Source organism: Homarus americanus, unplaced genomic scaffold (genome assembly GCF_018991925.1).
Source record: "Homarus americanus isolate GMGI-L3 unplaced genomic scaffold, GMGI_Hamer_2.0 scaffold5589, whole genome shotgun sequence".
NCBI classification, from domain to species: domain Eukaryota; kingdom Metazoa; phylum Arthropoda; class Malacostraca; order Decapoda; family Nephropidae; genus Homarus; species Homarus americanus.
In genome coordinates, this window is record NW_024736650.1 from 2,041,283 (window position 1) to 2,059,112 (window position 17,830).

General features: G+C 40.4%; 2 protein-coding genes across 2 annotated transcripts in view; both read right to left on the minus strand.

Moving 5' to 3' along the window:
• Positions 1–2,876: 2,876 nt before the first annotated feature.
• On the minus strand, positions 2,877–17,735 carry LOC121872271. The gene is made up of 4 exons (XM_042374937.1): positions 15,628–17,735; positions 6,963–7,128; positions 5,100–5,224; positions 2,877–4,131 (listed from the first exon to the last, which is right to left on the minus strand). Exons 1-4 carry the CDS (start codon positions 17,723–17,725, stop codon positions 4,013–4,015), a joined length of 2,508 nt encoding a protein of 835 aa, XP_042230871.1. The 5' UTR covers positions 17,726–17,735; the 3' UTR covers positions 2,877–4,012.
• Positions 17,736–17,751: 16 nt separating this feature from the next.
• The window catches only part of LOC121872227, a 30,930-nt gene continuing 30,851 nt past the window's right edge, over positions 17,752–17,830 (minus strand). The window contains exon 5 of the mRNA XM_042374894.1: positions 17,752–17,778. Within this exon, the coding sequence (XP_042230828.1) occupies positions 17,752–17,778 (27 nt within the window). The remainder of the gene's footprint in view (positions 17,779–17,830) is intronic.

Sequence of the window (17,830 nt, forward strand, 5' to 3'; positions counted from 1 at the left end):
CGCACCCATACACTGTCACCATTGACATGATTTCACAGTTGTACTGACAGTAACTTACTATAATTTAAGTGTAATTTTGTCACCGCCTTTGATAAGAGGTAACTCCTGAGGATGTCTTAAGGCTGTGTTTCTTGTCTCCGGCCACAAAATCTGTTGGGAGTTTGCATGGTATCAACAAGAAACAATATATTGGCCAAACCTAAGCTGATATTTTATCATGTTAGTAACAAGGATATCTTAGCTTGTATGATGAAGGTTCATCGCTAGAAATCTGTTAAATGATTCTCAGGATATATATATATATATATATATATATATATATATATATATATATATATATATATATATATATATATATATATTATTCCGTATGTCCTTTTGAGTTAACAACGAGTGGAGGACGTAACATAGAGACAAGTGGCGTAACTGTTTATCATAATTCTCGTTCTCGTACTTGTCATAATGTCTCTACCACGATAATTAAAAAAAAAAAAAAACTTGGAGAAAGCACAGTACCACACTCGCTTTCGGAGCTGTATTCCTCGTTATTTTCCTTTCCTGGTTTGTCCAATCCCCAGGATTTCGAAGAACGCTCAGAGCTCCAACTGTGCCAATTACCGAAACTGAACCCTCAGGATATAGCCTCAAGGAGGCCGATCTCAGCAGCTGAGGTAGTGTAGTTAAGCAGAAAATTTGGTTGTTCGTCTTGAAGTACAAACAAAGGCTGAACATTGCGAGCCACAACTTGATGAACCAAACAAATTTTTAATTATTGCCAGAGAGGTGCTAGATAGCCCGCACGCTCCGCAGAAACTGATTAGATTCTCAGGAGGTCCGTCGCTTGGATTCTCGTTAATGCAGGGGTGGATCCAGGGGAGATACTGGGGTCCGGTTCCCCCCTTTCATCAGAAAATTCCATTACTTTTCTTTAATGCAGCATTGTACTCAGACATTTTTGTACAGTTAAAATTAATTACTATTGACATCAGAATATCTTCTAATATCAAATGAAATGTCTTAAAAATGGCCTCTAAATGTCCATGATATTGGTCAGATTTAAAAAAAAATTCTGGGGGTTACAGCGCCCCTCCCCCCCCCACCCCCAAAATCCCTCTATCTGGATGGGTTCGCTGTGCTCGTCATTATTCCCCGCCCACAACTTCTTGGAACCCCTTTTGATTTTCTTGGATCCGCCCTTGTAATGTCAATAGAATAAGCTTGAATGGGCAAATTAAAACATGTTTTTGAATGATGCAGTGTGTTACACGACTGTTTCTCGGTAGAGTGCTCGTAGGTGATGCTGCCAACCCATTATACATTTTGTTGGCGACTCAGTATAATCACATCAGAAACTTAGCATATGACCAAAGAAGTATGTCAAGATTAATCCTTAAACGTCAAAGTCCTTCATATGGGTCCACGCTATGTCTCGTGTGAGGTCTTAGGTGGATCTTGAACATCTCTTCTGGAAAATGAGTCTAGAAACATGTTTCCTTTGACCTAAGTTATTAAAAATGAAAAGTAACAAGAATCAAATATTTTCTTGAACACTTTGATGCAAAGTTATATGAAAATTATGAAATGCATTACAACTTCAAACCAACAATATCCATGTTACTAACTTTATACACGCAATCCCGTGATAGTTGGACGTTAAATGACAGACACGTCCCCATGGACACCAGATCAAATCTCACGTTAATGAAGCGACTTGTACTGTGCAACCAAATTTTGAAAAGCTACTTCATATTTCACGACTTTCATAACATGAAATTATGTCATTAATGCCAGACTTGAACCTTGTGGGCGTCACTAGAAAGTTGTTCTTCAATGTAATTTTATAAGGCAGGGTTTTACATTGCTTCTAATGATCAAATGATTATTCGATATATTTAGGATATACTCTCGTGAATATAAAAAAAAACTACATCATTGTGCAGCAAATACAGTTGGAGGTTTGATCATGACCTTATTAGTTTTATATTCATCAGACCTCAGGGACAGACTTGTTGAAATGCTATCACCACTTCATACACACCCTTAACTCCCCCTTCAACAGTTCATACACACCCTTAATTCCCCCTTCAACAGTTCATACACACCCTTAACTCCCCCTTCAACAGTTCATACACACCCTTACCTCCCCCTCCAACAGTTCATACACACCCTTAACTCCCCCTTCAACAGTTCATACACACCCTTACCTCCCCCTCCAACAGTTCATACACACCCTTAACTCCCCCTTCAACAGTTCATACACACACCCTTACCTCCCCTCCAACAGTTCATTACACACACCCTTACCTCCCCTTCAACAGTTCATACACACCCTTAACTCCCCTTCAACAGTTAATACACACCTTACCTCCCCTTCAACAGTTCATACACACCCTTTCAACACACCCTTAACTCCCCTTCAACAGTTAATACACACCCTTAACTCCCCTTCAACAGTTCATACACCCCTTATCTCCTCCAACAGTTCATACACACCTCCCCTTCAACAGTTCATACACACCCTTACCTCCCTTCAACAGTTCATACACACCCTTAACTCCTTCAACACATCTCCCCTTCAACAGTTTACACCCTTAACTCCTTCAGTTCATACACACCTTAACTCCCCCTTCAACAGTTCATACACACCCTTATCTCCCCCTTCAACAGTTAATACACACCTTAACTCCCTTCAACAGTTCACACCTTAACTCCCTTCAACAGTTCACACACACCCTTACAACAGTTCATACACACCTTCCCTTCAACAGTTCATACACACCCTTAACTCCCCCTTCAACAGTTCCCACACCCTTAACTCCCCTTCAACAGTTCACACACTTACCTCCCCCAGTTCATACACACCCTTATCTCCCTTCAACAGTTCATACACACCCTTAACTCCCCTCCAACAGTTCATACACACACCCTTACCTCCCCCTTCAACAGTTCATACACACCCTTAACTCCCCTCCAACAGTTCATACACACCCTTACCTCCCCCTCCAACACTTCATACACACACCCTTACCTCCCCCTCCAACACTTCACACACACACCTTTACCTCCCTCACAATCGCTGGAATCTCAAGTATTTATAGTATTTCCGTACAACAACGTGCTCTTAATACAAATACCCATACGATATTATCATATATGATAATATTAAGAACATGCTGTAAAGTCTTTTATTATGTCTGTTTATCGAAGCTATGCTATTTACTTATCTAAAGCTAGTTTTGGTCATCGTAAAGTCTAACTAGCAGACTCTCCGTTAACTACAAGGTGTATGACCTCTATAGGTGTTCACATCTCACCCATGCACACAAGTCTCTCATTAACACATTACCTCACCCTCGTTCTTATCTAATGTTTGGTCCTTCGGTTTAGTAAAACACTAATGAACGTAGAGTGATCTTGTGGATCTCGAGTAATATTATCCTGTACAGGGATCATTTAAGGGGAGTGAGAGTTTTTATATTCCTACAGTCGACGCACTCAAACTTCAGAGTTAGAAAACTACAATACTAAATTTAAAAGTTTTTGGACGGTGTCAATATCTACGTAATGAGGCAAGAGTGAGGAAGGGCGAGTGAAGGAGCCGACGAGAGCCGGACCTTTCCACGCCCAACACTCCCACAGGGAGTTCATTTATGCATCTTCTCTCTGAGAAGACTTGAGGAAGCACTGAAAGTTTAATATTCTTAACACTCTTCACTTTTGTCACCACTTTTGGCATCGGCTCGCCTGTTGCTGACAACGTTGCCAGTTTACACCTGACTTCATGTGTAACACGCTATTAATTTGGTAGAGTTACTCATATGACAATAAACGAGCCTAGTGACAGCTCTAGGATCCCGCTTCCTCTATCAAGGAATAAATATTGAAATTGAATTGAATTGAATAAACGAGAATATTTTTCAATTGCTGTTGATATTGTCTGTAGGGTTCTCTTATGGGCAGTTGAATTTAAGGTACATAAGGCTTGTTAAGACGTATCATGAGGTGGTGGTGTTCAGGAAAACTGCTTGAGGAGGGCGTTGATGGCGTTGATGGAGTTGTGGATCCTCTGTTGTTCTTTTTGCGCTGGGTCTGACGGGGCACGACTGCGGCGCTCCTCCTGCCTCACTCTCTCTGTTGATGCATACAAATTCTCCTTATTACTCTCCTCACTTGACATCTATTGCAAAGAATCGCCCAGGTACAGTTGCTTGCATTTATACCTGGTACAGTGACCGGTGCGTTTTGTGACATGTGGCAATCTGTGTTTGTTTACTTCGTATTAAAACTCCCGGAATAGCAATCTGTCGCCTCTCACAAAACGCGCCAGATACTGTACTAGGTATAAATACAGGTGACTGTACATGATAATATAATTATTAGCAACACCAAAATCTGATTTAGAACGTATTTTTGAGATGCCTCTTCATACACGTTGTAAAGTGGGGAACCACCTGGGTTATTAGGTTTGATCCTGAATATATCATCGATTTCATTTATTGAAAAGTATTAAGAAATCGATGAATTTTACTGTAATGGTATGATTGAGTAAAGTGGGGATTTGTGATGTAATAGACAAAGACAGCAAAGTGGTAACAATTGTAACTGAAGGTGACGACAATGGTGGGGAATTTGACTCATTGAATGCATGCTTATATTAAATTCTCCACATTTCTTTCTCTCTCTGTCAGATGTTTTATCTCAGATGAACAAATTTAAATTAAAAATTAGATGCCCTCAATGTGAAAAATTTTAATTTCGTTAAGCGCTTTCAGCCCTGCAGTAGATCATCTGTTGATCAACTTCCTAAGAACATTTTTGCCCAGTTTTTAAGACATTTTAACTATATTTCAAAATACTATTGACTTTCTTTTAAGATACTTTAGACCAACTTTTAAATACTTTCGACTGATTTTTAAGACACTTTGGCCAAATATTTCTGCATAAAGAAATACTTAACACTGCCCTGTTCGGTCCCCCCTGACTCGTCCTCTCCTCACAGCGACCAGTTGCATGAAGATGGTGCTCGTAATTTACCTTCACTTAGAGTCCTTTATAGCGACCAGTAACTAACCACTGTGGGTGAAAGTGTCGGTACTCACCCTTAGGATAGAGTCTGGTGCGTCCTCCAGCCGGCCGCTCAGTGAAGCATTTCTCTATGTTGCTTCCTTCCACGACGATGGTGTCACCTCGTCCCCTCTCCTCTGCTGTATTCACACTGGCCGATCTACCCATACACAACACTAGTTAATATTGTAGTAATGTGACTCTTCTAGTATTTCTTAATATTCCAGCAGATATACGTATGTAATTAATTGGGGTAGAATTGTGCACATCGCGCTACAAATATGAAACTTTGTTCAATTGTTCCTTATGGTTATAAGAATGATTTTAGATATAGGGTTATGAATAAAAAAAATTGATATCAAAATATAGTATGCCATTTTTTAATTCCATTATTATCATTATTCATTAATTAAGGCCTTTATATTTTATTAGGTTTTCTGTTTTCTTGTCGCTGATGTTTATTTATGCCATTTTATTTCTAGTGTCATCTTTTATTAATTATAATTTTTGTGAAGTTTTATTTATATTATGGAACGAATGACAAACAGTAATTAATTTCTACTTTGTGTGAGCCGGAGATAAGGTACCGAGACCCACCGATTTCGGCTGTAGTTTTTTATTTTTTTTTTATTTTTACAGGGATCAGCCTACCCGAGCACAGGTCACTGACCCACGTCGGGGCATGGGAGGCGAAAATATAATAATAATAATAATAATAATAATAATAATAATAATAATAATAATAATAATAATAATAATAATAATAATAATAATAATAATAATTTTAATAATAAAACATTAATAATAAAAATTAATAAAATAAATAAAAGTTATAATAAAATAAAAATAATAATATACTACAACTACTTTTTTTTATTTATAATTTTTTTTAACCTGCTTCCATCCTCCCCTTATAGCCATACCTTCGCCGCCATGTTATTACCTTAAAATTAAATATCCTAATACACAAGTAGCTATCCTAGCTGTGTTGAGTTAGTTGAGCCGCATATCTATGCGGCATTCAGTGACTGTTGCCTCATAGTCATTATCTGCAACTGTTGTTGGCTTTGGGGCCGATGCTCTCGTTCCTCTGAGGCAGAGCAAAGCCGACCTAAGGAGAGAGAAGGACAGTCGACATCTCATCCAGGCTGTAACATAACTTCTGGGCTGCTGCTTCTGTTCAGCTAGCACCTCCGCGAGTCTGGCGTAGAAGCATCTTACACTTGGTCCCATCCCACCAGAGGTTGTGAACACTACTCCTACTACTACTACTACTACTAATAATAATAATAATAAAATCAAGAATGAGAAACGATATATGTATGTTATGTTGTCAAAGTAAGAGAAACAATTGAGACCCTGCAATTGTGTGTAAATAAGGAAGAATGTCACATCAGCAACCTGGGACTTGGTCACAATTTTTGTGATGCCATAGGCAGCAGGGTGTACCATTAGACAACACATTATGTTTCCAATATCTTCCCAGGCGGTAATACATCCCTGTTTGATAGCTGTTTACTACCTACTACCTACTACTGTATCTACTACCTGTAGGTGCCTTCCTTTTTGTTTAAGAATTCTCCTGATATTTAAATCAATCTAGTTATTTCTGAGGGTTATCTAAATAAGGGTAAGTGCCTAGAGAGTAGTTAGTCAGAGAGTAAAGTAATAAGAAGTCAGTTAGAGTGTAAGACAGTGACAGGCAGTGAGAAGGGTTCAGAAGTGTACAGTGCCTTTTGAAAAAGTTATACTTCCAATATCTTCCCAGGCGGTAGTTTGTTGATAAAATAAAACCTCTCAATTTCGTTGTTTTCATTGTAATAAAAGAATGGGTAAATTTCAGAGAAAGAGACAATTGTTTAATTGTTACCTAAGTCAAGGTAGTGACTTATTTTTACCTTTTGAGCTTCTTGTTGAGGTACTCGCGGACGTCAGTGAGTAGCTGGTCCACCTCTGAGGTAACGGCGGCAGCTGCCTTGCTGGGGGCTGGAGGACCCTCCTCCTCTAGTCCTTGTCGTTTCCCACGGCGTCGTCCAACCGTTGGAGCCGTCCGTCTCCCCATGCCTGAATTATATATCAATAAGACTGGATTGTGACGTCTTTTCATCTAAACCAACTTTGTCTGTTGCTCGACTTAGTTAACACAACATGTTCAACTGAATCTGAAAAAAAAATTTGGTAGTAAATTAAAAAATATTTAATGATATTTGTTATTTGTTGTATTGATTGTCAACATTATTACGACTAACTGATATTGCTGGGAATGGATGTTGATAATCTTAAGGTAATTAAGAACCATTAACGGAATAATATGTTGTAAAATTATATGTGCGATTATTTCAATTAAAGACAAGTATAAAATTGATATTGCCCCCCCCCCAAAAAAAAAAATAATACGGTCACTCTTACTTTAGCTGTGATTGGAATATGCTTCATACTCTCTAATAGGTTCACACGTTTAAAACTCGCTTTAAAACTATCTAAATGAAATAATTATTAAGGAATACACATGATATATATATATATATATATATATATATATATATATATATATATATATATATATAAACCGGAAATCTCGAGAAGGTCATTATTTGCCGGAAATCTCGTTCGGCGAGATTTGAATCACTAGGCGATTGTAAACACATGGCGTAGTTTCAGGTCGCATTCGGGCGCATTGGTACGGACCTAGTAATGTCGCATTAGGGCGGATAGAGTTAATATCTCATATACCTCATATCTCTTTTTTCTTTTTTCCGTTATTTCCAAATTGGGGCCCACCGGGAAATTTCCCGGTATCTCGGTGGGCCAGTCCGCCACTGTATCACGGGAGAACCACGCATGTCAATTCGTGCCGCATCCCGTTCAAATTTTCTTGGTCTGTAGCAGACTGGTCAAGGGATGATTCAGTCAGGGCTCATCATTATATTTTAAGGATAGTATTGAACAAAGTTGATTATTAGATACAGATAAATACATCAAGCCTGATACAAAAAAGCCAACGATTTCAACCATGAGTCATAAGCTGCTCAACGTTGTGGCAATAGTGAGCCTGGGGAAAGTAATCGCTGCCTGAGTCAAGATTTTGTAGTGGAGATAGTTTTGACTTGACTTGGTGCCTGTAGATAAGGATGAAGGGCTATTGATTGTTGTTGGGTGAGAGGGTAGGGGGGGGGGTGGAAATACTTTGGATGTACAGTACTTGGCGGGAGGGAAAGGTTTTAGGAGAAGGTAAATGAGTAGGATATTTGAAGGAAAGTAGGAGAGTAAAGGGAACGGGCTCAACCAGATATGCTGTATATTAAAATTCTTTGTTGATCTTTTGTACTACTAATTTAAGTTCTAGCTCTCAGGCCTTTGACTTTTCTCTAGGTCATGTTTTGTCATTGCAGTAGCCAGTATTTAAATGAAGAAGTGACGACCTCTGGCCAGGTTCATTATGGAGCTGGCTGAGCATCGTATCTTTTGCTTTAAAAAGGCAAGCAGGGGTTGGAGAGGCCAAGGATAGTGTGCGTTAGTCACTTTTTTTTTTTTAGGAATTGAAGCCTTTGTTTGAAATAGGAAAATTTTTTTGCACGGAAGTGGCGAAGCATCCAACTTGCTACTTTGGTTCGCAAGGAGGTGGTCCTATCTTTTTATTTTAATTGCAAAGGTTGACTTTGTGTTGGCAGTGTTTTAATTGACTGTTCATTCTGCTTTTTATTGGTTTTATTTTGTTATTGTATTGTTCTGAGATTTTTAGTTGTATCTTGGTATTAGTACTGGGTTGTTTAGTCTTGTTCTGCTGGATGTGAACCATAAATGGTCTCTCACTCTTCTTTCTATTTCATTATCCAGCCAGTGAGTTACAGCTTCTAACTCTTCTGCTTGCCCCCAAGTTCTCTTAGCTTTGTTGTATATGTCTACATTTACTGCCTCGATGTTGGCTCTCCTATGCAGTTCTTCGTTTGTTATCCTTTGTTCGTATCTGATGATATAAATCGTAGACATTTATTTTGTATTTTTTGTAGTTTCTTGATTCTTTTGTCACTGAATGCGTTGATTGGTACAGGCAGGTATTGATTTTATTAGTGCTGAATACAGTTTTAGTTTGTTTTGTGTATTCAGGTTTTGGATTCTCCCATTTTTTAAAAATTTTCTGCGTAGTTGGTTATCCTTTCTTTAATGAAGCTTTGGTATCCGGTTTTTGTGATCTTGATTCCTAGTATGGTACCTTCATTGGCGTATGGGTGTATTACTTCATCCACGATGACTGGTTCGGCCTTTTGTTTGGAAATAGGTATGATTTTAAATATGTTAATATTTGTTTTAATCTTAAATTTTCTTCCATAATTATTTATGTTTTTTATTGCATGCGTTGTATGGCGTGCTATCATTGCCTCTGACTTCCCATGGTATTATATGATTTGTGTGATGTCGTCTGCGAAGATGATATGTTCACTATGTTGTGCTGGTTCCGGAAGTTTGCTTGTATATCTGGTGAATAATGTTTGGGACAGGACGCCCCCCCTGGGGCACTCCACTTTCGAGGTCTAGGGTTGGGCCTACAGGGTAGATACATAACAATTTGCAGCTCTACTGTTTCGGAGGTAGTCACACAGGATTCTGTCGCTTTCTGCGGTCAGGTATAGTTGTAAGATTTTGTACTTTAGGCCTGTGTGCCACACTTTATCAAAGGCTTTTGCCACTTCTCTCAGCACAAGGTTTACTTGGTTTCCAAGTTGTTTTTCTTTGGCGATAATTTGTTATTATAGCTTTTGTAGTTTGGGTTCCTCTCCCTCTCCTGAAGCCATGTTGTCTTGTGCTGAGTTTATTTTTTGTAACCAGGAATTTTTGTAGCCTGTTGTTTATTATGCGCTCTAGGAGTTTGCCAGTTAATTCCAGAAAATATATAGGTCTGTAGTTGGTTATTTGTTTTGGATCTTTGCCTTCTTTGGGGATGAAGATCATTTTAGCACATTTGAGGGCATCGGGGAAGTAACTGGCTGATCTTCTCTGCTCCCGAGGTACTACGTGAACCTGACGATGAAGCTGACCTGTGACCAGGTGAAGGTCGTAAGACTGAATCCAGTCACATGCCCTTCGCGCAAGCAACTAACCCTCCTTGTCCTAAGGAAGTTTTTTGAGTCCTTAGGAATCAGGGGGGTGACAAGGGTCGTCCACAGACCAGTGTGTGGTGGCCTTATCGTCAGCTTCGCGGTATGGGGACAGGCCCAGCAAATAGCAAATATTACATGAATCAACGGGATCAAGATACTAGTGGAAACTCACACAGAGGATAACTTGGTGTTAGGAGTCATCTCCCACACCGAGATAAAACACCTTGAAAAAGAAGAACTGGGCGAGCTGATCGGAGACCAGCTCTCAATAATACGGAAGCTGACCAGCGTAACTGCATTGGTTGGTTACCCAAAGAATCTACCAAGCACCGTATTGCTGGGATGGGAGAACATCCCAGTAAGACCGTATGAAAGAAAGCCAAGAAGGTGTTACAACTGCCAGGGGTATGGCCATCTGGCAGGGAAGTGTCGAGCTCGAGAGGTCTGTTGCAGTTGTGGGACACCCGGGCACCTGCACACCAACTGCTCGGCGGCCGCCAAGATAATGCGCAGCTTGTGGTGGCCCTCACTCCTCCTCTGACAGAGAGTGCCCCAAGTGGAGGGAGGAGTGTGTGTAGGGTGGCTAAGCTGCGAAGCAAGAACAAACTGAGCTACAAGGAGGCTCTCCTTGTAGTGAAGACCAAAGAAAAGAAGAATCAAGACCCCCAACAAGACCACAGAAAAGAAAAATCAAGGCCCCAAGAAGACCACAGAAAAGAATACAGAATTAAACTAGACCGAAGAAAAGACAAAAAAGCCAGATTTAGTAACATTAAAATCTTCAGCGTTTTTCGACTTTTACGAGAATATACCAGAACAAGACCAGAAGAAGAATTGAAATTGAAAAGCAAAAAAAAAAAAGAAGTCCAAAAAAAAAAGACCCAGAAAAAAAAAACAGCGGCCGAAATAGCCTAAAGGCGAAGTGGCCAGTAATCTCCAAGCAAGCCAAGCCAAGGGCTGAGTTGCGTATATTTAGGAGTGCTTATATTGGTCTATTAGGTAGGTTTAATAGAATATTTCGAGTTATGCCACTTATTCCAGGGGATTTTTCTTTAAATTTGCGTAAGTTGTGTAGTAGTTCGTCGTGCCCTATGAATCTATTGGCTTTTAGTCTATCTGGATTTCCTGTATGGTAGGGCGTCAGTCTATTGTTTCCCTCTCTTAGCTAGTCTTTTATGGCTTCTTCGTGTTCTTACACAGAATTCTCAATTTCTTCTTTTGATATTCTGAATATATTTTTCCATTCTCTACAAAAGGCCTCTAATTTTTCTCGGTCTGTATAAAGTTTTTCTCCGCTTTGGTCTTTTATGTAGTTTACTGTTTGTGTCCTTTGTCGTATTTATTTGATATTAGACTGTTCCATTTTTCGTTGTTAATATTGATATATTCTTCTTGGAGGTCATGCTGAATTTCCCTTACGTTTAGGAATACACTGTAGTTCTCTAGTGCAGGGGTTTTCAAACTATGGGTCCCGACCCTTCAGTGGGCCGCGAAATAAATAAATTGGGTCGCGAAAATAAATAAGAAAATAAAAATAAATGCACCATAATTTAGGCTTGGTTATTGTAATGTACACTCCACAGTCTAGGAAGCGACTGCAAGGAGAGCATTTCCTGATTCTTTCTTTACCTCTCATGTCAGTGTTTGTCTTTGATTTACTAATTTCATATCATTACACTTAGGTTTAATGGGTCGCAATTCAAATTGTTGTTCTGGCTGTGGGTCGCAGTAAAAAAAGTTTGAAAAACACTGCTCTAGTGGGTCCTGCTTTGTGTACGAGCTCCTCTCTGAGCTGAATAAAATCGCCTGGCGTTAGTCAAATAAATTACTAAACGTGATGTCCCCGTTATAAAACCTGCTAAAAGCAGGGTGCAGGTCTTTTACAGGCCTTGCCCGCCGATACCATCAGCATTATTTATTCACTGATTCCCTTTTCAGCACTCACTCAGAACCTGTGTGTACGTGGGCCTCAACTCTCAACTACTGAACTCCAGCTCACCTTCTTCGTTTCGTATCTGCTGCCTATTCAGCTTAGCTATTTCTTGTACTTTTCTCTCGTCTAAGTGACCCTTTCAGCATTAGTGCTAATAATGAAATCGCTTTACATGCCCTTACTAGTGGAGTGATGTTACGCCTCCGTGACTCTGAACTCACGTACTTAATGCGCGCCAACATATATACACGACCACTTCAGTTCTCGTATTATGTTTTTGTTTTTTATTTGTTACCATTTAAATCATTGCAAAATTCTTGTGCATTTGACCATACCTGGCTTATGACTAGCGTTTTGTTATGAGTTGAGCCTTTTCAGTTGTTTCTTTGTATATATAAAAATACTGTTGCTGCATGTTTAACTACCCTCCCTATACCTGATATCTGAAATATTACTAACTATTATCTCCCTAATACCCAATTTCATTGGAAACATATCTACTTTGTTCATGAGAGGAATTTTTATTTAACATCTCTGTTATGGGCAAAATGGAAACTAGCGGTTAGCAGTTACTCATGACGTACGTAACATCGGAACCTTCGTGATTGGTTTTGATCCTCGCTGCGAGCTGACAGTTTGGTCGGCAGAGGGTAACAGGAGGTAGCACTATGAACTTCTTTGGAGGTGAGAGAGTATCGTGTTATGAGATTCTCCAAACCCTCCCCGGCAGAGTGTGTGTGTTAGAGCGTGGAGTATACCTGACTGAAAAACTTGTTGGTGGAAGTCTCGTGCGAGGGACTAGCAGGGAGTAAAGATATAGTCCACTTGGAGGGGGTTGGATTACACCCTCCAGTGCAGGTCAGGAATTCGTGAGCAGACCGTTCTACTCTTACGTGACGGCGAGTTCCTGTACAGTACCCTCCCGACCATCACAGTGTGGAACTGATAACGAAGTAGAGTGATTCGGGCCAAGACTCGACACACGATATACGGAGGAGGATATTAGCCGACGACGCTACTGATGAATGATGAGGAGTAATGCTAATATAATGTTTACTAAATGAAGCAAACCATATAATGTATATAGCTGTACTGTACGTTGCAGTATAATGTGTGTGTGTGTGTGTGTGTGTGTGTGTGTACAATCAAAGACAAAAGTAGAGTAGAGGTTTTGTCCGAAGATTAAATATAACTCGTGAAACATTATGAGAACCCTACCACAAGGCAGAGCGCACCAAAAGTTTTAGCCCTTCGGCATATGTTTTCACCAAATTTCACGACACGACTTTTGTCTTTCATTGTACCTGTATATCTCAGAATATAATGAAGAAGTCAGATTTATTACAACATAAGCCAGTGGTTACATAACTAACACCAAACTACGGTAAGTGAAGCGTCACGTAGACATGATAATAACAACATAGCCCTAAACAGTATATATTTTTGACTACACATACAAAACCGATCCATCATTGATATGAAGATACGAAATGTTCCTTATAGTTGATTTCATCATAGGAATTCACCGTAAATATTGCGACAATATACTGTGTTTCTTAACAGATTAGTGACAGCGGATTTTACGTCAAAGGGATATTCATCGAACATAATTATAATGTATAACATCAGTAATGATTTCCAAAATTATGGACAATAATGTATGACAATGTTTAATTTGGGATGAATATTAGAAAAATGGATACCATCATTCAAGTCAACTCTTTCCCTATGCTATTACTTTAAGATTGATCTAAATATTTGCACTAAATACAAATACAAATATAGTAAATGTGACGATTTTGTATAGCATTATGTAATTGCATTATATATCAGAAGTCATGTAAATACTGTTGTCAGGTAACATCAAGGCTGAGTGGATCCGAGCACAGTGTATGGCTGGTGGTTGACGACGAGTTAACTGCACTGACCGTCACTTATATTGTTCTAACTAGTCGCAGACATGGCCGAATTTCAAATCCCAGACAGGGCAACCTATTGTTATCTTTTTCTACCTGACTATTTTGGGATGTCACTTTTGACCTCGTTACTGGATTTGTTACATGTCTCCTTTTGCGCGTATGTAATATATTTAGTTTCTTCCAGCAAATGTGGCTTTGCAGACACATACACGCATGTAGAGAGAGAGAGAGAAAGAGAGAGAGAGAGAGACTGGTTGAGATTGATTAAGATTGAGAGATTGGGAGAGATACAGATTGATATAGATTGGAAGAGAGGAAGATTGAGAGATACTGTCGAGTGAAATAAAGTGGGAGAGAGAGAGATTGAAATTGAGAGAGAGACTGACAGAGAGATTGACAGATTGACAAAGACATTGACAGAAAAGGAGTGGAGAGAGAGAGAGAGAGTAATATTTCACGTAGGCTCTGTGTGTGTGTGTGCGTGTGTGCGCGTATGTGTAGGGGGGGTTCATGAAGAGGCGTGTTGGGTAACTGTTCAGTACTTCGAACCACCGCTGTTAGAAGTTTGTAAATCATATTTACCAGACAATATTGTAATTGTAAGTAATGCCTATTGGAGTTTCTTTTTTTCAAAATATAATCTGGATGATCGCTCGCAATGGCATTTTATGAACCTCTTACGATAGCCCAAACGGTAATGTCCCTCGTATTTGTCGTTAGATCATTCATGTAATATTGATGGGAGGTTCGGCACAGCGACTCGTCTTAAATTAAGGGTGGAAGGGTCCGGTCACCTGCCGCGTCGGTCCGACTGTGCTCAGGTATTGTCTGTGGTTGTATCACGTTAGACGGTGTTCTTTGTATTTTATATTGTTTGAATATATTATGTTATGTTTGTGTTGCCAGGTGGTTAGTTATGTTTCCTTGTGTGGTCTAGTTATGCCTGTTAGTTGGGTGCCCTAGTTTGTTATGTAAGATGTAAGAGTCTATATTAATTGGGTAGTGTACTATATACCTATAGAGTTGTGAATTGGGAATTCTTCGATATTATACTTTATATATTTACACATTATGTATTGCGATCCTGAAATTGAATGGGCATTTAAAGTCTTATTTGGAAGAATCCGTGACTATATTCCCGGAGAGAATATTACAGGACTTTTATAACAATCTCACTTCCATATTTCACTGCAGCTCAAGTTTAGTTCTCTTTTGTAATTTCATGTTACATGGATTCCTTTTTAAAGTCAGATTAATTATACTAACAGTTATAGAAGTTCCTTCTGCAAGATGTTAATCAATTTACATTCGAGGGAGGGAAGTGTTGTACTTGCTTTAAAGATTTGAAAACACTTATTGGGTTATTATCGCAATCAAGGTGTGAAGGAAACTTTAGCATATATTTAACTAAGATTCTATTGTCAAAGGGGGATTATTCACACTAATTTCAAAAGTGCTGATACAATATCCAACATCCAAAGCCTCCGACAGGAGGTAAAGGGGCATTAATGGAGGTAACTGGCCGCAATAAGAGGAGTTACAAGGCCTGGAGAAACTATCTGGTCGCCTGATAAAAAATTATGACACAATTCACGCGTTTAGGTATACTTACACTCAGACTGGGAGGCATCTGGTGCACAACCGGAGTCGGATGAGGCCGCAGGGTTGCCGACATTTACCACGAGGTGCACCTGCCGTCGGGAGCTGATCCTCACGTCGTGCTGACGTGGTCCTGCCCGCACCTGAACTGTCACATTGTCGTCGGCAGTAGGAGTAAGCGGCGGTGGTGTGGTGTCTCTGCTCGGCTCCCCTCCCTTCAGCTGGTGTCCTCGATATCGGGATAGTGTGGCTAAGAACACGTCTAGAGCACTGAGCGTTGATGGTCGATACCTACCAGGGGTGTCCTCAACATCTATATTAGAAGAACGAGGTCGATTACGGCGACTCCTTCTGGCTTCTAAAGCCTTCAGTAATCTTTCAGAGTAACTGACCTCGCACGAATCTGAAGCTTCATAATCACTCTGGTTGTCCATCAGTAAGTCATCAATAGACCTCGGGGGACTGCCAGTAGTACCCTGAAGAGATCCGTCATCTGAATGCTGATGATGATGATGCAGATTGTCCACGTACTCCTGTACACGATGTCGACTTATAGAAACCGGGTCATTTTCTCTCTGGGGAGGAAGATCCTGGAACTCATTTCTTTGAGATGCTTCCCAATGTCGCCTTCGAGGGTTAGACTCGTCGCCATCAAGTCCGTAACAAAGATCCTGAAAACTTGCCCACCCTCGGGCTATTACAGCCTCACTCTCTTCTTTCGATGCTCGACCGCAGCCTGAAGAAGAGCGACGTCCACTGGCAATGCGATTGGCACGCTCTTTAGCTTGTTTGCTAGCAGGTCTCCGACAGGGAATATTGCCAGCGGACTCCTCGCTCTGGGATGACTCATGGGAGTGAGGGTTACGAGGACCTCGACCATCATCACCCACACTCTCTGCTGATACTTCTGAAGGAGACTGCGCAATTTTTCCTATCATTTCTACAACACCTGAATCTGAAGACGGCGAAGTGGCTGCCACAGCTGCAACCTCTCTGTCTTCTCTCCTGCCCCGCGGGGAATCATCAGAGGAAGCACTGGACCTGGCCACTGGTAAGACTTCAGGCTGGGGACCTCCGTCAGAATGTCCAATGGCGTCGGAGATGTGCTTAGCATGACTCGTCACATGTGCTTCTGAGCCGCGATGATGACTCTCACGTATGCTATCCTCGTCACAATCATCATCATGTCTCTGTAATAAATTGGTTAAATAGGATGTCTCACATAAACTTGTCTCTGAGTCTCTGTCCTCTAAAAATGCCTTACTAATGAGTGAAAATTTTTCACTCTCGTTACTTCTCATCACATTTTGAACAGTGCGAATAGGGTTGCTTTCTGCTACTTCTGTTGATGCTGATGAACTCCCTCCTCGTTCATTTTCTTTTGAACTGGAAAAGTTTTCATCTCCATCTCTCCTTATGACATTGCGTCGTCTTGGACTTCTCGTGTTCCTTTTGTAATATCCCTGTAAGGGATTAACACTAACTGCCTCTTTATTCTTCTTTGTTTCTTCGTCCTCTGGCGAAACTGTCTTCATGAGATATGAATTAAAATTACTTGACAAGCTCCTTTCTCCAACGAAAACTTTTTCCTCGATATAATTCTCTACATTATTCAATAACTCCTCGTACTCGACCTTAGTAACAGGTTCCGTAAGGTCCAGCGTGGTCGTACTAACACTAAGTGAAGTATCGGTTTCCTCACCTTCATGACCATGACACTTTGACTCTCGAATGGACTTGTCTTCTGCTGAAGTACCTTCGTGTTCACAGTACTCCTTTTTCCAAGCTTCTTTGTCGATATCACTCACCATGTTCTCTCTTTCATTGACATCTTTGTCTGGGTCGTGAACGGCAGGCGCTATAGGATGTGTAATGGGTTTGTTTTTCTTGACCCGAGGCTGACCTCGTGTCACTTCCCTGCTTACCAATGTCCCATTTTCTTCATTACTCCTTTCATCTCTGTCCTCACTGCCACTCATTGTGGGCAAGAAACACTCCAACGCTCTATGCCTTAACTCATCCACGCCATCTGCCATTATCTCAGATTCGTTCTCTCCGTTGTCAGTCACAGAGCTTTTACACCTCGGCGTTTCCATACTGTTATCTGTCATCGGTAGTAATGCATCCTCACCTCCCTCTACCACAACAGAATCCTCAGCTCCCTCTACCACAATAGAATCCTCAGCTCCCTCTACCACAACAGAATCTTCAGCTCC

Bases quoted from the DNA above. Each gene is read 5' to 3' on its own strand.
- LOC121872271 (XM_042374937.1), bottom strand. From the start codon at position 17,725: ATGACAGATAACAGTATGGAAACGCCGAGGTGTAAAAGCTCTGTGACT. The intron at 5,225-6,962 runs GTAAAAATAAGT...GTGTATGGGTAG, and splicing joins CTCAACAAGAAGCTCAAAAG to ATCGGCCAGTGTGAATACAG. The intron at 4,132-5,099 runs GTGAGTACCGAC...ATGCATCAACAG, and splicing joins CACCAGACTCTATCCTAAGG to AGAGAGTGAGGCAGGAGGAG.